Source organism: Dunckerocampus dactyliophorus, chromosome 10 (assembly GCF_027744805.1).
Source record: "Dunckerocampus dactyliophorus isolate RoL2022-P2 chromosome 10, RoL_Ddac_1.1, whole genome shotgun sequence".
In the NCBI taxonomy this organism is placed as follows: Eukaryota; Metazoa; Chordata; class Actinopteri; order Syngnathiformes; family Syngnathidae; genus Dunckerocampus; species Dunckerocampus dactyliophorus.
Genome location: NC_072828.1, coordinates 22,567,000 through 22,592,490, shown reverse-complemented (window position 1 = coordinate 22,592,490; position 25,491 = coordinate 22,567,000). Strand labels below are relative to the sequence as shown.

The window sequence follows — 25,491 nt, the reverse complement described above, 5'->3', positions numbered from 1 at the left end:
CCTAAAGTCGGCTTTGAGTTTGGGTCCCCTGTGCGATTGAGTTTGACACCTCTGGATTACACATTTTCTTGGATAAAGGTGTGGATTCTCCCCCAATTTATTGTGTTGACATTGTAATGACTTTACCATTGACTAAAACATTAATTCTAATCCATTGTTTAGCCACATTAGAATTGTACTTTGCCTTGTTAGGATGAGCAGAATGAGCAGAATGATGTTGCCATATTGGACGTTTGCATAGACGTAGCTTAACTTCCCATAGTCGACGGCATGACAAAACATGCTCAGATGAATGAACAGCAAACAAGTAGTACACTCCATTTTGCCTTGGTTGCTTCAAGACCATTAATGAACGATCAGTTCCGTAGAATCCATCAAATTCATAATGATCAATTCATCCATCATTATGCCCACAGCTTCTTTTATAATCAGTCAATAAATCTTATACTAGTAATAATAATGGATTTGATTTATACAGCGCCTGTGTATAAGGTACCCAAAGCTCTCCACAGTGAACCCATTAAACTTCTCAATCACACACTAGTGGTGGTGGTAAGCCACATCTGTCCTGGGGTAGACTTACGGAAACGTGGCTGCCAATTCACACGTCGGGCCTCTCCGACAACTACCAAACATTCATTCACATTTATATACTGTACCAGTGTGCACAGCGCTGGAGGCACAGTGGGTGAAGTGTCTTGCCCAAGGACACAACAACAGCGACTAGGATGGAGGAAGCATGGATCAAACCACAAACCTTCTTTCTGGTATCTGGACGACCTGCTCTACCTCCTGAGCAATCCTAACAACAACACATGCATTTATTGCGGTTTGAAATAAAAATGCCGGTCCCACTCTCAATCAAAGAATTAGAAAGCGCCGTCTGAATTTGCATACTATTACTGTACTTATACAGTGTGTATGCATACATTTAAAACACTCTATATAATACAGTGGAAGCTCAGTTTTCTAACACCTATGTTTTGTATGATTTGGTTTTGCATGTAACAAACTGTTGAATTTTACCCTTTGACAAGGCCTCTTTGCTGTTCTCATCTCCCACCTGGAAGTCACTGTCCCCCAGGTCTGTTGCCCATCTATGACGTCATCTCTGGTTGACCCTGTAGTTCTTTGCTAAATAACACAGTCTCTGCTTTTTTTATTGGGCATGGCTGGAAAACAACCCAAACTATATGGGGCCAAAGAAAGTTGCAAGTCCGAGCATTTTCGTAAAGAAGCTAACAAACACTATTGAATTAAAAGAAGAAGTTGTCGCAAGGTACGAAGGTGTCGTCTGTGTGGCCCGCTCCTCCCCTCCTACATCTTTGGTCTTTGCCAACAACAGTCTAGAATGCATGTCAAATTGACTTTAAATGTTCGCCTATTCATTTCATTCATCATGTAAATTCATTTTGCATTCTTTTCTGAATGTAAAACTATAGTTGGTCTATATTAAAACTGTTTATGTTAGTTAGTTTTGGGTGTCTTGAACGGATGAATTGGATTTACATTTATCTTTTGGGAAAGACTGTTCCAGTTTTCGTACAATTTGGTTGCAGATGGACTCTTTGGGACAGATTAATAATGAAAACTGACCTACCACTATATAGTAGTTGTGCTGACTGTAGACTCTTGTTGCAACATGTTGCTCCTCTACTTGTATCTAGGTCAGTGCTGCTGAGCAAACACCTTACTATAAAACACGCTGACTCTTACTGAACGTTGGTCAAAAATCTTCAAAAACAGGCTTTCAACCACTGGTGAAAAAAGGCAGAAATGTACTTTCTGCAGTCAGCCAAGAAACAGTGTCAACAAACAGCGACTCTTGACACATAAATGAAGAGCCAAATGGAAACTGACCAGATTATGCACCAGTCTCATGCAAAGAAGTGCCTGTGACATAAGATTACTCAACCGGGGAGCAAACTACATATGAGAAGGTTACCGGCTCAACCTGCCTCCCTCTTTATTGATTTCAAAGAGCCCTTAAAAATTTCACTGAACCCTGAAATTCTCCTGTTGATGGTTTCGAAACCTTGCACCTTGAAGTGACTGATTAATGGCTATTGATTTGTGAGATAAAGACATCCATGTGACATGCTGGGATGTGTCAATCCTGAATAAAGAGGGAAAGACTTCACTTTCTAGTATCCCATCACTCATCTTATAACCTCTAACCAGTGCTGAGTATGCAGTGTTCCCGTCCCTTATTCACTTTGTTTATTTTTCTTCTGGCCTCGACTCAGATGATGGTGTTGGGTCATAGACTTGCTGATATTTTCTTCATGAGGAACAACTTCAACAATTTTAGTTCTTTAAGAGCCCTGACTTCAGTCGCAAGAATGCTCATGCTTCTCCTGGTACTGGTGGGTTCCATCCTGGCAGTTCCGCAGGTAACAAAATCCGGGGACGTAGACGATATCAATGTTTTCCTGACAATGGCATGGCAAGTGGCCCAGCACATACAGCCTAATTCCAGCTGTTATGTCTGTGGTTTTATGCCCTACACTGCCGGAGAGGGTTTGCCTCTGATGGCCCTGCCCGCCTCTGACTGCGACACCTGCCACCTACTGCATATTCCATTTTCTCAGTCTTACTCTCACCCCGAATGCCGTCCTCTCTCAAAAATGAGACCTCTTAACTGTTCAGGACCCCACGTAAACTGCAACAGGTGCGTGGAAACTCCCAAACCCGTCCCAGTACTGCTCATTCCTCAGAAGTTCCCCTGGTGTCTCGAGAATGATGGAGCATCACCTTTAGGAGAATCGGACTGCCTTCACACCTATAAATGGGACCCAAGAAATCCTAACAGCGAGTTCCAGTCTCTGAAATCAGCCCCCCAGCAGTGCCTTGAGACTGCAGGTGCACCTCGGCTCAATGCGCTAGCTCACCGCACAGCCAGCTGCTCCATATCCTCTCCAATAGGGATGTACTGGGTGTGTGGATACCTGGCTTACCCCTATCTTCCAGTGGATTACAAAGGACGCTGTGGTTTAGCCTATGTCATCCCGGCTATGAGAGTGACTGAGTCTTTGCCGAAGAAGCCGCCTCTTCACAGAATGAGACGTGGAGTTTCAGATTTATTCTGGACACATCATCAATCTCCTTTCAAGAATGCAATTGGTTCTCTTCTGCCTTTTTATGGCGTTATGTCTGCTTTAGATCAAATTGCTGATCTGTCTCATGCAATAGAAACGATTGCTAATGAAACTGGTCGGGCACTCATGCTCATGTCGAGTGAACTTGCTTCTGTTAGACTACTAGCTTTGCAGAACCGAGCAGCTCTGGATTTTCTTTTAGCAGCCCAAGGGGGAACCTGTGCTGTGATTGGATCTGAATGTTGTACCTTTGTGCCTGACTATAATGTCACTATTGCTAATATAATCAATCACCTTCATGACACTGCTATTTCTGTTCAGCAGGACAACGGTTCTTTATTTGACTGGCTGAGGCCCACCTTTGGACCTTTGACTTATCACATTATTGAAGGGGTGATCATTTTTCTGGTTTTAAGTTTCATTTTGTCACTGTTTATATCATGTGTCAAAAGACTACTTTCACATGCATTAAAATAATACAAGCATTTCATGTTTTGCCTCATATCTACCATAACATTACTTTCAGTCTCATCCAGTAAATTTAAGCCATAACACTTAATTGCATCTTTCTCACAGACAACTGCACCCTTTTTTTATTTGAGCTGATTGAGAGAGGTAGTGAGCACATGCTGTAATTCTATTGTATTCAGAGAGGTTTTGTCTTATCTGTCTCACCTTATCTGGGTGGACGACAAGGACGGCTTTGCGGTAGACCTTTTTGACCTGTTCTGGAGTAACCAGGTCAGCCATGCCTACAGGTTTCCAACGTGTTTCCCCTTCCCACAACACTGTATGCATAGTGGAAAGGAGGGCTCGGATGTTCCGCTCTTTCCCCTCAATCCAGTCCAGAATCTAGAAAGCAAAAGGGGATGAAAGGGTGTCATTAACCAGTCATGCCCACATATGAAATATTGCTAGTTATTTTATCTGGAAGTTGGTTTGAAAATGTGAGCCCAGTTAAGCAAGACATAAAAAGGCTCTATAAACACACAAGTTCCATAAGAGAATATACTTGTAACTATTTTTGGGTGCATATTTTTAGGGGGTACCCCGCCTCTCCCCAAAAGACAGTTGGGATAGGCTGCAGCATAGCCGCGACCCTAGTGAGGAAAAGTGGTATAGAAAATGGGTGGATTTGGAGTTGTTTTAATGCTATTGATATACAGTGGAACCTAATGGAGGTTTGCAGGTTTTTCAGTTAACATCAAAAACTTATGCCAAAATTTTGCCTCTGTTTGCGTACATTTTCTGGTTTGCGTACAATATGGCACGCGTCTTTTCGTGTTATTAATACACTACGTGAGTCCAACTGTGTTTTAATGTATTTTTTATCACACATCCTTGTTAACAAACTTGTTAACAAAATGACAACCAGAACCGAAAGTCAGCTACGTCGCCTGTCTATGATGTCATCAGCGGTTGTTAACTCTCAAAAATGTTAACACAAAACACATTTTTATAGTTGCATAATCAAAGTTGTACATCCATAAAACAATTCTGAATGCATATAAATGGGGAATGAAATGGATAAATCAACATTTAAGGTAAATTTTACCTTCATTGAAGATTGTGATTGTTCCCAATGACACGACATGGCAGCGAGACACCACACTCTCACTTTCTTTATCCAAATGCTGGCACTTGCAACTTTCTTTGGCTGCATTTTGGATTACTGAGGTGGGAAACACTATTGAATTCAAGAAATAACAATAAAAACAGGAAGGTGGTCTTTGTGTGGTGTCTCGATGCCACATCGTGTCTTTGGGAACAATCATGACTTCAACGAAAGTCCAAGTAAACTTAAACATTCATTTATCCCTTTCATTCATCATTGATATGTATTTACTGTACCATACATGCATTTTAAATTGTTTTCTGCATTTACAGCTGTAACTGTAAAAGTACAAACACATTTTTTGTGGCAACATTTTTGGCTTTCTGGAACACATTAATTGGATTTATATTATTTCTTATGGGAAAACTGTATTCGGTTAGCATCCGTTTCTGTGAGAGTCAGCCCTTTTGGAACAAATGAATGCCGCTAAAAAAAAAATCACCACGCTGGTATTTATTGTTCAGAGAGTTGGCAACCCTATGCAGGAATCATAGTAATCAATTACTTCAGTTCTCAATAAAAGCAAATCATTTCATTCTACTTTATGGCTCATGGTGTTGAGTAAAATATATCTAAGTATCCATCCATCCATTTTCAATACCATTATTGTATTGTTCGATTTATTACTCATTATCTTTCACCCACGGAAGCACCCAGGTAGATGCCACTGTGCTGCTGTATAAGTACAACTACAAAAACAAAATACTCTTATATGAAAATACCTCTCTGACAGTGTTAATCAAAACTGAGCATTATTATCCTTGTAAAGGCAGAGTTTTTGATACTGCAGAGCTAATTAAAGTGTAATTAAAGTGTAAGCATATATATACACACTACATATATATGATACAGTATTTCACTGATCCAAAAAAGGCACATTCATAGATGTATAGTTTATCCCAAAAGCTCCTACCTTTATTTTCTCAGGGTCCATCTCTTTGGCCATTTCCTCCTTTCTCATTTCTGCTATAGTCCTTGGTCCTTTCTTGTCTTTGGTCCCTGCAAAGCCTTGGCCAGACAGCAGGTCATCAAAGTTGGCATCTGAGGCCTTGGGCTTAGAGCCTGGGAGAAAATAATACAGAAAACGATTTTGTAAAAACCGCACTGGGTTGTCTGGTTTTGCTTTAAAAAACAGGCAATGAAATGAGCTTGATTCTCACCAACTCCCGTTTGTGCTTTCACCCCTGCACTGGGTGATCCACCCCCCATCGCAGAGAAGCTAACATTGTAGTTGGGTCGGTTCTGTGGGGAAGTGTGAGGCATGGACGTATGGCTGGGGCTGGGCTTTGGCTGTGGGGTGGGGCCTTGTCCTTGTGGTTGCCATCCTCCAGGAGCAGTGTTAGGCTGCCATGATGGGAAGCCAGCTCCTGAGTGCTGCCATCCTCCTGCATGCTGGGGAGATGGAGGAGGCCGGGAAGGGGAGCCCATAGGAGGAAAGGAAGGGGTCGTTCCTGTTGGTGTAGTGGGCTTGCTGGAGAATCCAGAACCTCCTGAGAGACAGGGCAGCGATTATAGCATAAGTTATAACCAAAAATGTAATTTGGGTACTTAAGGACATTGCCAAAGACTTACCTCCAAGGCTTCCCCCGAGATTGCCTATGTCAGCAAAAGGGTCCAGAGTGTTTGGCTTGGTTTGATGGGTGGGTGTGCTGTGGACTGAACCCGTTGGGCTGGTAGTGGCTGATCGACTGCCCATTCCTAAACCTCCTCCTCCAAAAAAGACATTTAAAGTGACTATTATGAGTACAACGCAACATATTGTATGTGTAAAGATGTCTCACTCTGTCACATTTTGTATTACTGGCTTCTTCTAAAGTGAACACATAGGGAAACAGCTGTAGTTGGTTCAAATGAATGGTCAGTGCAGTCAGGTGTACCTGTGCTTGTGGTGGCGGTTCTGTTCCATTCCCAACCTCCCATAATGTTTTGCTGCTGAATGTTGACAGTTGGGGTGGCAGGTGGGACGGGGGAACTCCGGCCTATTCAAGCACAGCAGATTGGCCACAGTACACATTGAAAATGGAAACTGGCAATATGGAGTCACACAACCCAGAAACAGCAGGTACAGTAACACATACAGTAGATGGATGCAACAATAGACAGTTTGACAATTGTTGAGGTGTCTTCTAGGCAGTGACATGCAGTCAGGGGAGGCAGGTGAGGCAGAGCCTCAAAAAAACAATAAACAAATAAAATATTAATATTTTCCCATTGAACTGCATTATAAATGTATTTTCTGCATGACTTCTGTATGATTCCAATTGTTTTCTTAATACAAATGCTAAATTTGCACATTTCCTTATCAAATACAGAACAGAACCCTAAGATGAGGCTGCGGCGAATGTCTCTTCTAAGCTAAGTACGCAAGCCCTGCCTGACTTTTGAGTTCACTCAGTGGGTGCACTGGGTTGGATCATGGCGCCTACCAGTTTCTGTTTGTCAACATGTCGCCAATAATAAATTTAAATTAAATTAAAATATAGTACATTAAATTGCATTTATTATACACCATGACCTGTGTATTGTCTTTAATATAAATGTGACATTATTATTCTTAATAAAATACACAGAAATGTTATACGGGAGGTGTCTGCAGTACTCGCTTCATCCTGAGGGCTGGGGGACATGCGTGAACTGGAAGGTGCTTGTTAGCCCACTTTTTTTTTTTTTGACAACTTGGGAGCAGCAAGTCAAATACAAGATTTTTGATATTTGTATGCTCTGCTGAATGAATGAATGAGTTTGACTGCCTAGATGGAGAATTATATACACCGGCTCACCAGGAGGTGATCAGACTTTTACACCAAAGTATCACAGTTCTTCCTGGGGAAGAATAGTTTGTATGTACTTCATATACATATATATAACACAAATGTTTTTCAGTTAATAATCAATTAAACTAAAGTAGGAGGTATTTGGGGATTTTTTTTTAAAACAAAGCAAATTACTACTTTCTTTTTCTTGTTACCCTCTGAATTAACAACTTGTGTTTGCATTAAAAAAAAACAAACTCCAAAGGTATAAATTCCTCCCCAGCCATGAACTTGCTACTTGTAGGAATCATTAAAAAAATATGTTAGTTCAGGTTGCATCATTCATTCATTCATTCATCATTCATTCATTAATGACATACTGTATTCACTTTAAAACATTATTCTTATATGCACTCTTCTTTTATTTAAAAGTGGAATGCTCAAAGACAATCACAATGTAAGTTAATGTGTTAAAGCGTAGCAATGGATTTACAGATGCAATACAACATGCCATACATACAGCTGTGGCAAGGAAACAGTTTGATCTTGTCCATAATCAGTGAGCAGCAGAGCAACACAGACATGCCTTACCAAAGCTTGTGGGCTGCAGGGTGGGGGATGGAGAGCGAGCAGCATGCAGGAAGGGGTCCGGCTGCCCCACATTACCTGGTCCCAGAAATGAACCCATCATCTCCTGAGGCTTCGGCATGGGACCGGCCCCAAAAGGGTCAAACACTGGGGGACACAAATGTGACATTCCATTAAATCTGTAAGTAATATTTTATCTGTGCAAGTACAGTACTTGTGCATGCGCAGAATGTACCAGAAACACCAGCTCGTTATTTTCAGACATTTCTTGTGTTACTTCGTCTGCGATTAATTGACGAACCAAAACTATCTTTCACCTAATGCATTAAACAATATGAGGAAAACATTTTCCGACACACCCCCTCAACAAACAGATTGAAATTAAATGTGGTGTAGCTCAATAAATAATTTAATCATCCATCCATCCATCTATCCAATTTCTATGCCACTTGTGTACGCTGGAACCTATCCCAGTTCACTTTGGGTGAGAGGCGGGGTACACCCTGGACTGGTTGATAATTTAATCAATTAAATGTAATAATGTTTTATTTCTGATATTCTCTTGCTATTACAAAAACCTATATTTCTCCATTGTGGGATGAATAAAGGCATATTCTATTCTATTCGTAATGTGCCCAGTGAGCCAAAGTACCAGTATCATGTAATGAGCATTACATAAATTGCTTTCATCTTCAGTTTAAAATTGAAGTTATATAGACTTCCTCACCTGGTGGGGCAGGAGAAGGACAAGGCGAGGCAGAGCTTGGCACTACTTTATGCGGGGTGGAGTGTGTGGATGAAGGACCGCTTGAGGGCTGGGGTGGAGCCCCAAAAAAGTCCCCCAGGAGGTCAGTAGTTGCAGCTGCGGAAGGGGGAGGCTGGGATGGAGGACGCGGCTGCTTGATCTCCTCTCCATCGAGACCGAGAAGATCCACATCCCCAGATGGATCAGGGGCCACAGGCATTGGAGTAGGCGGGTCCGGTTTGTGGGGGGCTGTGGTGGTGCTACTTCGCTGACTGGAGAGAGAAAGCATCTCATCATCAGAGGGCTCACTCTCCTCACCATGGCCTCGACCATCAGAGCCTCCATGTGGCCTGCTCGGCTCTGTAGGACAATTTAAAGAGAATAGAAAGAAAGAAATGTGATGGGCCAAAATATACAACAGAGAAAAGTGGGTCCAGAATAGACAAGGTAAAGGGAACATGGATAGGGTAAAGAAAGAAATAAAGGGCAACTAAATCAACAGTATAAGTATCTAGTATCTAGCACTGGAATGATACTAAAAGTCATACCATTAATAATTCTATTGTAAATGTAAACAACAACAATTGACTGTCCAAGATAGGACAAAATAACCCTAAGATAACCCCACTCCCTTTTGTAAACATGATGCACAACTGAAAACTACTGCCTCAACCAGGGGTCGGCAACCCGCAGCTCTTTAGCCTCGTTAGGGCTCCCTTCGCTGAGCTCTGTGATTTTTTTTAACATCAAAGTGGAGGAAATGTGCATTTTTGAAAAGAGATATAAATATCAGACTCACTGCAAGTCCATGACAGCATCTAGACTGCTTTCTGACTGCCGGTTGGGCAAAAGGGGAAGGGGGGCAGTGTGTGCAGCGAGACAAGAAAAAGACGTCATGTTGAATGTCCCCACGGTAAGTAAATGGTAAATGGTCTTTCACTTGTATAGCGCTTTTCTACCTCCAAGGCACTCAAAGAGCTTTGACACTGCTAGCACATTTACCTACTGATGACGCAGCATCAGGAGCAACTGGGGGTTCAGTATCTTCTTCGATCACGAGAGGGCAGAGGATTGAACCTGCAACCTTCAGGTTGGGAGACAACCACTCTACCATCTGAGCTGCCATTGATGCTGGCTTACCCGTGTGCTTGATATGTGGTGAGAAATTAGCAAATAACAAAAAATGTAACATTGAAAGACATTTTCAAAACAAATACTCAGCTTTTTCTGAAAAAAAGGACCCAACTGCAGATGGGCGTAAGAGAGCCATTTGGGAACTACTATGGACGTTTGAGCAGAGCAAGCACTTTCAAGAAGTGGATGAAGGCTCCAAACTCAACTACAGCTGCTAGTGTTGTAGCTGCACATGACATCATAAGGAGGAGGAACCCATTCACAGAGGGAGAATACATGAAAGAATCATTCATCGCTCTTTTGATGGTGTAGGCTGCCGACCCCTGGCCTAAACTATAGTAGAACTGCTTTTATATCTAATGTTGGTATGTGGGGCAGAGGCATTTTAACCTCTTAAGCAAGGGACCAATGATGTCTCACTGGGGAACAACAATGAGGCTCACTTCAATTCAATCAATGCACATTTTGCCAAACGTGTTTATCCATTTCTCCAATAATAATAATAATAATAATAATATATATGTATGTATATATATATATATATATATATATATATATATATCGAGGAAAAGGCTTCTTGAGACGTCATCTGTACTTCTGTGTAGAAGGTGTCGGACGTTTCGCTCCTCATCCGAAGAGCTTCGTCAGCAAACTAATAAGTGCTGGTAGCTTAGGCCTTAAATACAGTAAATACCCTGAGACAAAAATTAGTGCATCCTAAAGACAAGGCTCCAAACCAGAAACAGAGCAATGTGGTCTATTCCATCCACTGTAAAGATGAGGAATGCAAAGAGCACTACATTGGGGAAACTAAGCAAATGCTCCAAAAAAGGCTTTATCAACATCGCAGGGACAATGCTAGTGGTCCTCAATCAGCAGTACATCTACACCTGAAAGCTACCAATCACTCCTTTCAGGACAGCGAGGTAAAGATTTTGGCCAAAGAAAACAGATGGTTTGAAAGAGGAGTAAAGGAAGCTATTTTTGTCAAACAACAGAACCCATCATTGAATCGGAATGGTGGTTTGAGGTTTAATTTGGACCCTGTGTTCAGCAGGTTACTGAGACCAAAACCCACAGCTCTTAGTCTTGCAAATGAGGTGAAGGCAGGGCCGAGCCAGAACAATAGATGCTAACAAGCCAGTATCAGAGTCGTTCATACCCAATTCAGGGAGCGACACTTCCCTTTTATCGTAGGTGTGAATAACAGGATAGGATTATACCACTGCTCCGCCCAGGCTTAGTGTAACGAACCAATAGGAGGAGGGTGTTGGCACACCAATTCCGCCCACTCTTACTGTATTTAAGGCCTAAGCTACCAGCACTTATTAGTTTGCTGACGAAGCTCTTCGGATGAGGAGCGAAACGTCCGACACCTTCTACACAGAAGTACAGATGACGTCTCAAGAAGCCTTTTCCTCGATGGACAACTCCTGTACGACTGAGAGCCTACACAGACGTATATATATATATATATATATATATATATATATATATATATATATATATATATATATATATATATATGATCAAATTGAAGAGTCCTTGTCCTGCTTAACTAAAGTAGATGTAGCGCAAAGACCAATGTCAGCGTTGTACTGTGCTGCCTTACCCTCCAAATCCAAGCCCTCCATCTCATCTTGTAGGAGCAAAAATAAAGATTATTTTGTGGTATTATGTATCTGAATTAAACACAAGCACAATTCTATATGTGCTGCACCAATTATAGTTTATGCATGTACATACACACTGTGATGTTACTTACAGCACACAAACCACTGAAGAAGTATATGTTTTGGTCTGAAATGACGTATTTTGTGAATACATTTATGAAAACTTTAACGATGCAAATGTGCTAGTACGGTGGGATAGCTTTTTGAATATAAAACAATGTGGTAATTACATTTAAAATTTACATGTAAAAAGTTATAATAAAAATTATTACATTCATAATATACATACCTGTATAATACATTTTATTTAACTTTTTTCCATAATCTTTCTTTCCTTATAGACTGGGAGATGTCCGTCTTCTACTGCTTCATAGTAAGGCATTTGTGTAGTAAGTCCACTATTTAAAGAAGTATATTATATTATGTTTAAGTAAAGTTAAGGTGCTTTTATTTCAAAGTGTTGTCCAACTCTGGTGATAATTAGTGTAGCACTACTGTGCTACACTACAGTGCAATAAGTACCAGCAATGGCGAGTGCATCCTGATGCTCCTGATGGCAGGAGAAGAGCACATTGGGACTCAGGTCTTTAGATGGGAACTGCTCCCAAGGTGGCGTCAGGTCTTTCTGCTTGTCTAGCCCCTCCACCTCCACGTCCAGTATGACATGAAACAGCTGCGGATACTTGTCTGGAGAGTCACATGCATCGAGCTCTGGTCTGAGAAGAGAGGTATGTAAAATGTATGTGTAGGATAAGGATAGGGTAGGATTAAGAGGGACATTTAAACTGTATACAGCGGTGTGAAAAGGTGTTTGCCCCCTTCCTGATTTCTTATTTTTCTACATATTTGTCACACTGAAATGTTTCAGATCACCAAACAAAATTAAATATTAATCAATGACAACTCAACTAAGCACAAAATACAGTTTTTAAATTAAATGTTTTATTATTAAGGGGAAAAAATGCAAACCTTTGACTAGGCCACTCCAAAGTCTTCATTTTGTGTTTCTTCAGCCATTCAGAGGTGGACTTGCTGGTGTGTTTCATTGTCCTGCTGCAGAACCCCAGTTCGTTTCACCTTGAGGTCATGACCAGATGGCCGGACATTCTCCTTCAGGATTTTTTGGTAGACAGCAGAATTCATGGTTCCGTTTATATCACAGCAAGTCTTCCAGGTCAAGAAGCAGCAAAACAGCCCCAGACCATCACACTACCACCACAGTATTTTACTGTTGGTATGATGTTCTTTTTTTCTGAAATCTGGCGTTACTTTTACGCCAGATTTAATGGGACACACACCTTCCAGAAAGTTCAACTTTTGACTCATCAGACCACTGAGTATTTTCCCAAAGGTCTTGGGGATCATCAAGATGTCCCATCCATCCATCCATTCATTTTCTATGCTGCTTATCCTCATTAGGGTCACGGGGGTATGCTGGAGTCTATCCGTATTCTGGCAAAATTGAGACGAGCCTATATGTTCTTTTTGTTCAGCAGTGGTTTTCGTCTTGGAACTCTGCCACGCAGGCCGTTTTTGCCCAGTGTCTTTCTTATGGTGGAGTCATGAACACTGACCTTAACTGAGAGGCAAGTGAGGCCTGCAGTTCTTTGGATGTTGTTGTGGGGTCTTTTGTGACATCTTGGATGAGTCGTCAGGTTCACCACTGTTCCTTGTTGTCGCCCTTTATGGATAATGGCTCTCACTGTGGTTCACAGCTTTATAACCTTTTTCAGACTGATAGATCTCAATTAATCTCGGTTATGTTTTAACAGGGGGGCAATCACTTTTTCACACAGGGCCATGTAGGTGTGGCTTTTTTTGCCCCATTAATAACAAAAAGTTTCATTTAAAAACTGCATTTTGTGATGTGATTGACTGATATTTAAATGTGTTTGATGATCTGAAACATTTAAGTGTGACAAACATGCAAAAAAAAAAAGAAATGATGAAGTGGGCAAACACTTTTTCACACCACTCTATATGTAATCATTAACACACTTCAGATGATAATGTATTTTCTGGATGGTGGCAAGGGTGCTGATGCAATAAGACACAAATATTTTTTTGAGCTCCAGGGCTCTACAGTTCAATATAATATATCCTTAAGTCACTTTCATAAATACAGATGAAATCATTGTCAAAAGCGAATGAGACCAACCTAAATGTCAGCATTATAGCATCATGTATTGATTACCATTGTATTAAGACAATATAAAAAGTGTCCTGGCTGGTCCACTGTTACAATATTACAGACCGCAAACATAGGTAATCTGCGGCAAACATGGCAATGCACAGGTACTATCCACCTAATTACAAGTTACTGTACCAACCTAATCATTTTTATGCTGGTATTTGAAGTTGAAAATATTCTATAACAATTGTCAAATTGTCTCTATTATTAAGAAAAAGGGACTTACTTGTTAAATTTTAGCATGGTCGTCCCAGGAGAAATGAAGCCAGTGTGGAACTGGATCTGGAAAATTTGTGTGTTGGACACCTAAAGATTCAGAAAATTGTTTTGAGAGTAATTTAATTTTGATCTACTGTTGTTGCCTTAAAACGAATTTTTCACAAATATGACATTGCCTCTTAGAAGCATTATGACAACAAAAAGTTCTTTACACTTAGGTGATGTGGAAAAAGATGGACTGAATTAACACTTCGAGGGTACCTTGGCTTGCAGACGTCCCCCAATAGTGGACCGCATGTGATAAACAGAAACTACGACATCTCCTTGAACGCTGACACCAAGAGGAAAAACCACTTTCCCCTCCTGAACTCTGTGTTCTCTAGACAGGCACAAAAAGAGTGAATACGTAGACAACAAATTATTTAAAAAAAAGAAATGTCTAAAATATACAGTAACTACAACACAAATAAGTCACACCCCAGAACCTTCTTTATAATGACAAATTGTGTTTTTTTTGTTGCATTGAAACATATTTTTGCAAAAGCTGTGAATGATGCCTTAGTGTACCTCATTCTCTCATACTCCTGTACTGTGGTGAAGATTTTGGTCTCTCCAATGAGGACATCGCAGAAGGGCCGACAGCCACTCCGCTGCTTGTTGAAACAGGGAACTGGACTTACGGTGAGAGCCTTTATCACAAGAGGCTTTGTGTGGGGTAGACTGGGCTTGTCTGACACCATGCTACAGACGTAGCCGATGTACCTGCCAGAAGAAATGGTCAAATTTTCTGATTAATTGTGAGACGCTCCAGCAGACGCTCTATATACATCTCTGACCTTTCCTGAGCTGAACTTACTGTATGTCATTCTTACTGATTTTGTGCTATTACTATAGTTGCACTCAAAATGAATTCACCCAAAATGTAACACAACTTTCAATACTTATACGTATCTGATACCTTAATCATTTCACATGATATTTTCATAGAATTATCCTGTAGATGAGCATATATGCGGGCCCTTATTGTCTACGCACTTCGTACACAGATGTATGAGCGGCATGTTTGTACAGTACATAAAAATCAGAGAAGATAACGCTGGATTAAAAATTATTACATGGTTTCATGTTTTAAAATTTGACATTCACAAGCAACTCCCAATACACAACAGGGTATCTGTCTCAAATGCTGCAACAAACCAGAGTATAGAAATTGAGATGGTAACCTTTGAGATGCCCTTTAAAAGCATTTGTTTGCATGTTTCCCACACATCACATTTATCCTATAATGTATTTCAGTGGGATCATATTTGTTTATTGTAGAGTACAATTTAAAAACAAACAAACAATTTATCCTTACAAGGAGGCCTGTGTTTTTATTGTTACTGTTCTGTTAAGATGGTTGCAGTCCTTGAATTTGCCACTAGATGCTCCTACAGCCCACATACTGGTCCTATCAGCACATACAGAGGAGTGAACCCTCTACATGTATATTGAACTATCCATCCATCAATTTTATATGCCGCTTTCTATGCCGCCGGGGTATGCTGGAGCCTATCCCAGCTGACTTTGGGCGACAGGCGGGGTACACCCTGGACTTGTTGCCAGCCAATCACAGCCCAACAACCATTCACACTCACATTCATACCTATGGACAATTTAGAGTCGCCAATTAACCCAACATGCATGTTTTTTTTTAATTTGTGAGGAAACCGGAGTAAACATGCCAACATGCTAACCACTAGACCACCGTGCGGCCCCTATATAGAAGTAGAAATTAAAAATGTTAATACCGTACAAGAATTATAGCAGTACCCAATGTTTTCCACATTTTATTTATTGTCAGCATATTTATAATAATTATATAGCAATATACTCGTGCCACACGATCTTGCAAGATTACACGTGGCAAGATTTCTCGTTCAGAAGGAAAATGTCACGTGGCCACTAGGCCTGGGATGATCATCCATACATCCATTTTCTATGCCGCTTATCCTCATTAGGGTTGCAGCGGTATGCTGGAGCCTATCCCAGCTGTACACCCTGGACTGGTCGCCAGCCAGTCACAGGGCACATATAGACAAACAGTCACTCACACTCACATTCATACCCATGGACAATTTAGAGTCGCCAATTAACCTAAAATGCATATTTTTTTAATGTGGGAGGGAACCGGAGTACCCAGAGAAAGCCCACACACGCACGGGGAGAACATGCAAACTCCACACAGAGATGCCCAAGCGAAGATTCGAACCCAATCTCCTGACTGTGTGGCAAACATGCTAAGCACTTGTAGCAGGCATTAAAATTGATTATTTTAAAAATAACTTATTTTTTCTTTAAAATTTGTATTCTATGCTACAAACATTTTTTGGCATAATATTATATGTTTATTCTCGTAAAATTCTTTCCTCGTTAGAATACGACTTTTTTCTCTTAATAGTTTCACTTTATTCTTTTTTTATTTTTTTATTTTATTCCCAGCACATTAAAGTTTTTCTGCAACTTAATTTTTTCTAATTACAACTATTTGTTGTTTTGTTTGTTTCTCATATGACTTTTAAAAAGTCTTTTTTCTTTAATATTTCAAGTTTATGCTACTAAAATGCTGTTTTCTCCCTAAAATTATGTCTTTTTCTCGTTACGTTAGAGTTTGTTTCTCTTAATATTTTGACATGACTCTTTTAAAATTACTGCAAATTTGTCAATTTTTGCTGTTTTTTTTCTTGCTAAATTATATTTTTACAATGTGCCCGCACTTTGGACACCCCTAGGCTATGAGACATCTTATGGCTCTCCTGTCTTATATAGAGTGTGGTGTTGTTTATTTCTCTTGCTCTCACTACACTTTATATTCATACTGTATTGTCACATGTGCCGTCAAAATGTCGTGTCATATTAAGGATGCAAACCTGCGGTGTGAAGGCCAGAGGCCCGAGCCTGGTCTCTTGGCGCTGAGGAGCTGCATGGCAGGAACTGGATTGCTGAAGAGGTGGCAAAAGCAAAACATGGCACAAACCAAGATGCCTGATGGAGCACGGCCATCCTAAAAAGTACACAGCATGGACTCATGACACCCAGAAGAGTTGAATTCCTCTCTTAGCTCTATTAGGATGACTGAGGAAAATATGATCATGCATAGATAAAGATAAAGAGTAACACAGGGATTTAAAAAAAAGGAAAAATATAGACAAATCATATGCACCATTATAGTCAGGTCAGAGGTACACTGACAGTTTAGGTACGAAATGCACCACACATCACTGGAAACAACATAACAGGGCATGTAATGGTAATCTGGTTATACTTGTAGCTTCTCTATTACAGACTTGACTCAGTGAAATGAGGCAAAATAATCTTACCGAGCAGGTGATGACACACACATTCTTGGGATTCTGTTTTAGCCAGTTGTGCATGTTCTTACAAACAGCAAAGAGGTTGTGCAGGCTGGGAGCCTGGCGAGAAGGCCAATTACACTCTGAAACCTGGAGAGGGGATGGAGAAGTGGGTGGGGATAGACAGAAGAACAGACAGGGCAAAAATTGAGCTCAGACAAAAGGAATGGTACAAACAGACGAAAGAGAGGAAAAAGGGAAGGGATACAGAGCAGCGCAACACACAAGCTGCCATGATGAGTCATCTGTGAAGAAACACTAACTTCCACGGGCAGCTATCTAGGCCATGTTAACTCCATAACTGCCTTGGAGTTAGTTATAAGGTAGCTATTTCTTTCCGTTGAATTTGCTAACTTACACAATCAGGACAGTACAAAGGAGGCTACTTTCCCGTTCTTGGAGAATGACACACAAATCCTAGTACGTGCTACCTAGAGTAATCATAAAGCTCATCCTGTACTGTATATGCATGCAATATGGCCTCATGAGGCAGTTATTTTACTCACCCTGTTGGAGAATTTGGCGCCGCGGTAGTTGCGCTGTGACAGGTTGAAGACAGTGTAGTGGTCAGCGTGGCGACTGTCAAGGAACGATCGGATGTCTTCCACATGGTTCTGGTAGCCAATCTGCACAGACTCTGCTGGGTAAGTCATCACTGAAATATAACATAAGATCCATTATTAAGAGAGTAGTTTACACACTCGGAAAAATGTACAATAAAGTATTGTTCTATTCAGGTAGTAGTGTAAAATGAGAATCTGAAATTATGAAATAAGGAGATACAAATATGAGCTTCTATTTTTCTCAAAAGCCTAAAGTGGGAAATCGTCCAGCTGACTATGTCCTCTGAAGGACACACTGCTGCTCCACCACACTGCTGTGCATGTAGTGCTGAAGGCCAGTCTATTTGTGGATATGCCCACATTTTATCGCAATGTTAAACACAGAATTGTGCTACATCACATTCTATTACTCAAATATTACATTACCGGATTCAACAAATACAAGGACTTTTGATTTGGCTTTGGAGGAAATGTTAAGAATAATATACAGGTAGGCCCCAAATTATTCATATCCTGGTCAGTAGTTTATTGGGTTAACTGGTATATTTAAGATGATTTGCTATCATTATTGTTGTGATATAATATATATAATCCTAATGTAATATTTTCCCTGGTAGTGGTAAACAATTTGTCGCATTTGATGCATTTTGTCAAGTCAGTGGCAACCTTTGATGAGAGAGCTGAAATTTAACTATATTATTATTATTATTAAAATTTTTAAGACCCAAGACAGTGACAAAAAACTCTTAGACATTATGTTGATATATATTAATTTTTAAAATGCTATTTTATTATTTTTTCCATTTTGACGTTGAAGTTTCACATGATTCTCTTTTCCTAAATACAGCCATGTCTAGGGGGTTCCCATTACGTTGATCGCGAGCTACTGGTTGATCATGAAGGTAGTGTTGGTTCATCGCATGCGTCACCCACATCATAACCGTCAGTTTGTAGATGTCATATGACATCAGTCAGCTGACACTAAGCTCTCCTCCTGATTCACTGTTGCGCCGCCGCAGCAAATTAAGTGGTAAACAGACAAGCCACACACGGAAATGCAACTTTCATCTTTATTATTCTGATTACGGATAAACTAACGCAGTGGTAAGATGCTTATATCTACAACAAAAGCTATCTGTGCATTTGTAGCGGCTAATTATATAGAAAAAAAGTCAATTGTTTGATGGCTGTGCTGTGCACCCTGAACTCCACTATAGAAATGTTTGTTTTCTACACTTTCATTTGTGAAACTATTATTTCATGATTAATCAGAAAATGTGCCCATGACTAAAACTATTTCATATGTTGCCTTGACTTCGGCTGCTTTGTCTTTTGCATAATCATTTTCATTTCTTCTATATCTTTAACTATTTGAACTGACATACTATTCAGGTCATGAACAGGACTATTGAGAAATTATGTGCAATTATTTTTATTGCCAAATTGAATTGAATTGAATTGTGAATTGAATTAAATTGAAAGATATCAACTATTTTGATTACCTGTAAACTTTGAAACTGTGAATGTGAAATACGAATCATAAGCATTCAGTATAGCAGTTTAAAAGTTTACTGGTTAGATTTTATATGTTATGTTTTCCTGATTTATAGGTGGATCATTTTGGCTTATAACTTGCATGTTGAAAAAGTGTTTGTACCCCCTGATATACATTTACAATGTACATAAATACTCATATTTCAAAATAAAATATATATTTTATATATATATATATATATATTCTGTATGTTTATAGTAGGCGGTAGATCTTTGGAACGTATGGGATGTCATCTTAAAAGTAGCTTGCGGCCTACAAAAGTGTGAGCACCCCTGCCTCTAGATTGTGATATGTTACCATGTGGGTTTGTTAAGAATGGTGCAAATATCAAGTATTTTTGTTAATATCTGTAACACCGCAAAAAAAGTGTGCTCTAACTCAACATTTGACCAAGGTATGACTAATTATGGCCTAACGTGACCTACATAAGATGATGGAGGTGGTTGTCATACTTAGACTCGTGTTTATTTACCTATGATTCTTGACGTGATGTAAGCAATGTCCAGCTCCCCTTTAGTGTACCTGTAACACAGAAAGTTGCCTATTCAGGAAGATATTTGAGAAGTGTTTTAAAATCGAAGAGTGGCAAAAGCAAAGCTTTTTCAAATCTACAGCTGTGTTTCTATACCAAATATGCAATAACAGAAGTTTGTTTGAATTGTTGCTGTGTCTACACAGATAAACCTGCTACGACTGAAAATGGGGTAAACAAAGACTGAAAAAGCACCATGGAGCAGTTTCTTCCAACTAAATTGTTTATTTGGGGATTTTTTTCACTTGGACACTTCACAAACACTTATTATAATTATATTTCTTATCTATTTGCCAACATTGTTTAGAAAATTGATTGTTGAATGGACATTTCCATGCACTTGTTCTCTTTGAAGTTTTCCTGGGGGTCAGCTAGAGCGGTGTACCTCCCTCACCTCCAAACTTCCTTCGCATGTCCAGTATATGCATTGAACATACATGCAATACACACGAGAGCAATGAAATGGAACCTTCTGTACAGAAGCAGTGCACCGACCATTTGGCACAATGAACTATCATGAATAATTCAGCCACGGAGAGGAGCGACAGATAGCGAACTGGCAAGCACAGCTGAAAACAAGAAAAAACACGACGACAGGAGAGCGTAGGTCTAAAGGAGGAGACGCAAGGGAGGAATAATGGCCAGACTTGCTGAGTCAACAGCAAGAGGAAATGTGGGTGCGTGATTCAAACAACAGAGCCCCCTTTGTGGTGCCATTGCACAAACACACTGATTGGACCAAGCTGTGCCAGACGCTAGTACTCCTGGTCCACACTGATGTGGTTCACATCTATAACCACTGAGTCTTTATTGAAATCACATTGTTGAGTCTCTTCCTGTCCCTGTCTGTGCTGCCTCATCTCCAGCAGACCACAGCAAGTCATAGAAAGTCACTTGCTGTTGTGTCTTTGACCCACCTTGCCTCCAGTGCAGACCACACAGGTAAATAAATGTGAATGAATGTTTGGTGGTGGTCAGAGAGGCCGTTGGGGTGAATTGGCAGCCAAGTTTCTATAAAGTGTACCCCAGGGCAGCCAAATGTACGGTAGATTATCACCACCAGTGTTTGACGGTGGAGTAAATGAATAATGGTTTCAATGCGACACACTTTCAGTCTCTTGAAAGGTGCTACATAAATTCAGTCCATTACTATTACATCACGGGGCTGCACGGTAGCCGAGTGGTTAGCATGTTGGCCACACAGTCAGGAGATCAGGAAATCTGGGTTTGATTCTCTGTGTGGAGTTTGCATGTTCTCCCCGTGCGTGCGTACGTGGGTTTTCTCCGGGTACGCCGGTTTCCTCCCACATTCCAAAAACATGCATGGTTAGGTTTATTGGCGACTCTAAATTGTCCATAGGCATGAATGCGAGTGTGAATGTTTGTTTGTCTATACTGACTGGCGACCATTCCAGGGTGAAACCCGCCTCTCGCCTGAAGTCATCTGGGATAGGCCCTAGGATCAGCGGCATAGATGGATGGATTATTACATCACCGCAATGAAAAGCCGATGAATGGGGCCGTGTATACTCTAAAATCTTGGATGAGAACCTCCTCAGCCATAACACTGAAGATGTGTCATGGATAGGCGTCCCTGCATGACAACGATCCAAATTACCAAGGCAACAAAGGTGTGGCTCAAGACGAAGCACATTAACATCCTGAAGTAGCCTAGCCAGTCTTCAGACCTTAATTCCACTGAAAATCTGTGGACGGAGCTGAAACTTTGAGTCACCAAGTGACAGCCTTGAAAGTTGCATTTTAAGAGTATCTGTAAAGAGGAGTGGACCAAAATACCTCCTGAGATGTGTACAACTGTTAGAAATGGAATATTTTCCACTCTCTTCTGGATGGGTACTGCAACATACAGTATACCGTATGTGCTTATCGACAGCAGAGAGATAACACACTCACAAGACCTTTTACTGGGAACAAAGACACCCTGTCCTTTTTAATTAATCTCACACATGCACAGTTTCATTATCACTCACCCTTTTGTTGCTGCCCGGCCATCCTAGCAAAGGTTGGTTGAAACCAGATCAGACCAAAACACCAATAAACTGTTAATGGGAAGTTTCCTGATCATTGCGACTGCCTCCACAGCAGGCAGATGAGGAGGAGGAACTCACTTTCACTTTGGAGATCGCTTGGACCCCAGACCCTGGCTGTGGAGCTGACTGTTCTCTCCCGTGCTGGCATTTGCAATTTGTATCTACTCCTTTCAATATTAAAAACTAACCTCACTTGAGACTCTTCGCAATATTTCACAGCTTGTAGAACAAAAGAAGTAGGTGGAAGTCGCCATGCTAAGAGGGCAGGACTGAACACAACCCTGGTGACCAACTACAAAAAATATCTGACCCAAGTCACATTTTGCTTGGGGATTAAATATTAACTTCACTCAGTAAAATACACATTGATACTAATGTTCTTTTTTCTGTATTTTTGGGTGATGTTCTGTCTCTCTCTGTTAAAATAAACTCGCCAAAAAATTTGGTACTGTTCGTGTCAAAACTCACAGGGGACCCAATAAATATTTCCCCACTGTATGCATGAATGAAGGTGGGACTTACGTGGCAACCTGATGCATGACCTTGGTGGAAGTGTCTTTTAGCGTATCCTTGAGATTGTCTTTAAAGTTACTGAAAAACTTTCCAGCTCCACCCTTCACCATATCCAACAGTCCGCCGCCATAATTGGCATCCACATCTGGAGAAAGAAGAAATTAAGCATCAAAAGCTAAAACTGATAGAAACTGCTTTCACACACAAACAGGTTTCATAAAAACATGAAATTCACTATTGAAGTATTACAGGCATTTTATGCAGAGCGCCTTGATTTTCAGCAGCTTAAATGTATTTGGAAAACTGACATGACCGTAAATCGTAAAAACCATGTTTTAATAAATAGACAGTTTTTTTTTTTCCATCAGAATGCGTTGACACCCTAAAAACTGAAACCTTTGAACTTAAAAGTGAATTTTCGAGTTTCAGTTTGACTTTGTTACGCAACAGAGCAGTAACAAATTTGACATAGAGTAAGGAGGATTAATTAGATGGGTGTAATAGTTTATGATGTGGTGTAACCTTCCTCTTCCTATCATTGTGGGAAGATGACCTTTGGTTCATCTGTTTTTTTTAGATGTTACCAGCGGTTTGCACCTCTTTTTAAAGCCTCCGCATTTGCATTCATAAAATGTCTTGATTTGTGTTATGTGTTTGTAGTGTACCAAAAATGTCTAGGTTTTTCTGCTGGTCTTGCGCTGCTGCTGGTGGACGAATGGACAACATTGACAGCCACCAAAGGTCACTTTAGAGCAGTGATTCTCAGCTGGTTGCCATTTTCAGTGGGTCGCGGGGTCTTTGCCAAAAAGAATAGTGTCTGTGAACCACCTCGCATCTGTGCTATTTGCTTGCTACGCCACCACGGGGTGCGTGCTGTGTTTATGGGCAACTTGGTCAAGCTTGAGCAGGAGGAGAAAGACATAGCTAGATATCTGCTGGAGAAGAGCATGAAAAGCGAAAGCTCTCGTTGTCTTGCGTGGGGAAATTCCACTCACAATGAAGACTACCAGGTACAGTATGACGGTACTGTTTAATGCCCAATTTGATTGGCCCAGGCCCTGGGTGGTCTACAGAAGAAAGGGTCTTCATATTATGAAAAACTTACCAATTGAGTGTTGAATCAGAGCTTATTGTTGTGAAATGACCATGAAACTTGTTTTGTGCTGTCACACTGTGTAATTTTGCACTGGCTCTAATTCCAACTGCGCTTTATTGTCTTTTCATCAGCAAAGGCTCCTGCGCACGTGTGTGTTACCTGGGGCGCAGCTTACATGCTCAGAGCAGGAGGAGGGCGGGATATACCGTCATGCAACACATTCATATGTCAGCACCCTCTAGGCATATGTCTTTTTACATATAATAAATACATGTAATTGATTAAACAAATAAGACATTTGAGAAGTATTTTATATTTTAGAAGTTCAAAGATTTGAGCTATTTGGGTCGCTGCTTGTCATTGAAGGCTGATGGTGGGTCCCGCAGCCAAACCAATTGAGAACCTCTGCTTTACAGCATAGCATCGCAAGTCAAAACGACACACAGCTACAAACTGAATAGAATTCACTTAACCTACTTTCTTCAAATATGAGCATTCTACACTTATTCAGAGTGTTTTATCATCACAGTTAGTTATCAGTCAAGGAAATGGTGCTTTTGAATGTTGTTTTTGTTTCGGGATACTTCAGTACTTCACACTACACAGCTGAATTACTATGAGAAGGAGAGACTCACTTCTACTCATGCATGCAGCCAGACCAGCTCACATTACTGCACACACAAACCCATCAAGACTGTGAGTGTATTTTCTGCTCAGGAAGACATTACTTGTATCTGTGCACAGGGATTTCATTTGTACCAAATCCTGAAGGAGCAGTTGCAGTTTGCTGTGTGTACAAGTCATAACATTTCACAGTAGCCAATTCTGGCATGATTTTAGTCCCAAGAAGCCATCTTTATAGTCTCACCTATCGCATCTAGTTGGAAATCTACTGAGAAAAGTGTTCTGTATAAAGATAGCATTATACACAGATGTTGACACTTGCCTACAAATATAACAAACTGTGGAAAACGGTCTCACTATCGTTTCACCATTTCACTTCGCATTCCATCCAACAATAAATAATTTCTTTATTGTTGGATATTGCACAACCCCCATTGATTTTTTTTTCATTTATTATTTCATTATTATTTTTCAAATTGCATAACTTTGTGTCTTTTATTGTCTGGTGTTCCATTTGCTCTTGTCCGGTTTTTCAGTACGCTGCTTTTCGTGCATTTAAATTGCCCCTTGGGGATACTTTTTTTTTTTATTTGAAAATTCTCATACTTTTCACTTTTCACTTTTTATGCAGAGACCTGTGGTTGAACATGCCTGTGCCTGTAAAAATCTAAATAAGCAGAGTCATACTTTTCCCAAACTGAAACCGTTCATTTACTCGCAGTGTCTTTTAAAAAAGAGCTAAAAAAAACATTGCGCAGCAACGTAATAGGTAGATAACAACACACAAGACACTACCAACAAATTTCCATCCATCTATTTTCTATGCCGCTTATCCTCATTAGGGCCGCAGGGGTATGCTGGAGCCTATCCCAGCTGACTTCGGGCAAAAGGCGAGGTACACCCTGGACTGGTCGCAAGGCAATCACAGGGCACATGTAAAACAAACAATCATTCACGCTCACATTCATACCTATGGACAATTTAGAGTCACCAATTAACCTAGCATGAATGTTTTTGGAATGTGGGACCCGTAGAAAACCCACGCACGCACGGGAGAATAATGCTGAATAATCAACAACTACAGTATGTGAGTCATAAGCGGGCATTTACAACAACAGTACAGCAAAGCACGCTGGGAAACAGGAAGTG

General features: G+C 40.5%; 1 protein-coding gene across 9 annotated transcripts in view; it reads right to left on the bottom strand.

Annotated features, from left to right (window-relative positions):
- The window catches only part of dnajc6 (DnaJ (Hsp40) homolog, subfamily C, member 6), a 37,330-nt gene that overhangs the window by 4,719 nt on the left and 7,120 nt on the right, over window positions 1-25,491 (bottom strand). For 4 of the 9 annotated variants that reach the window (XM_054789591.1, XM_054789596.1, XM_054789595.1 and 1 more), the window contains 16 exons: window positions 22,632-22,767; window positions 19,999-20,048; window positions 17,915-18,063; window positions 17,376-17,498; window positions 16,926-17,059; window positions 14,584-14,778; window positions 14,278-14,395; window positions 14,024-14,103; window positions 12,129-12,322; window positions 8,782-9,159; window positions 8,058-8,201; window positions 6,591-6,692; window positions 6,286-6,423; window positions 5,874-6,203; window positions 5,627-5,775; window positions 3,774-3,950 (listed from right to left, as the gene is read on the bottom strand). In XM_054789591.1, the coding sequence (XP_054645566.1) occupies window positions 3,774-3,950; window positions 5,627-5,775; window positions 5,874-6,203; window positions 6,286-6,423; window positions 6,591-6,692; window positions 8,058-8,201; window positions 8,782-9,159; window positions 12,129-12,322; window positions 14,024-14,103; window positions 14,278-14,395; window positions 14,584-14,778; window positions 16,926-17,059; window positions 17,376-17,498; window positions 17,915-18,063; window positions 19,999-20,048; window positions 22,632-22,767 (2,597 nt within the window). Of the gene's footprint in view, window positions 1-3,773; window positions 3,951-5,626; window positions 5,776-5,873; window positions 6,204-6,285; window positions 6,424-6,590; window positions 6,693-8,057; window positions 8,202-8,781; window positions 9,160-12,128; window positions 12,323-14,023; window positions 14,104-14,277; window positions 14,396-14,583; window positions 14,779-16,925; window positions 17,060-17,375; window positions 17,499-17,914; window positions 18,064-19,998; window positions 20,049-22,631; window positions 22,768-25,491 lie in introns of those variants that run through there. The other 5 variants (XM_054789592.1, XM_054789594.1, XM_054789593.1 and 2 more) reach the window with 5 other exon arrangements.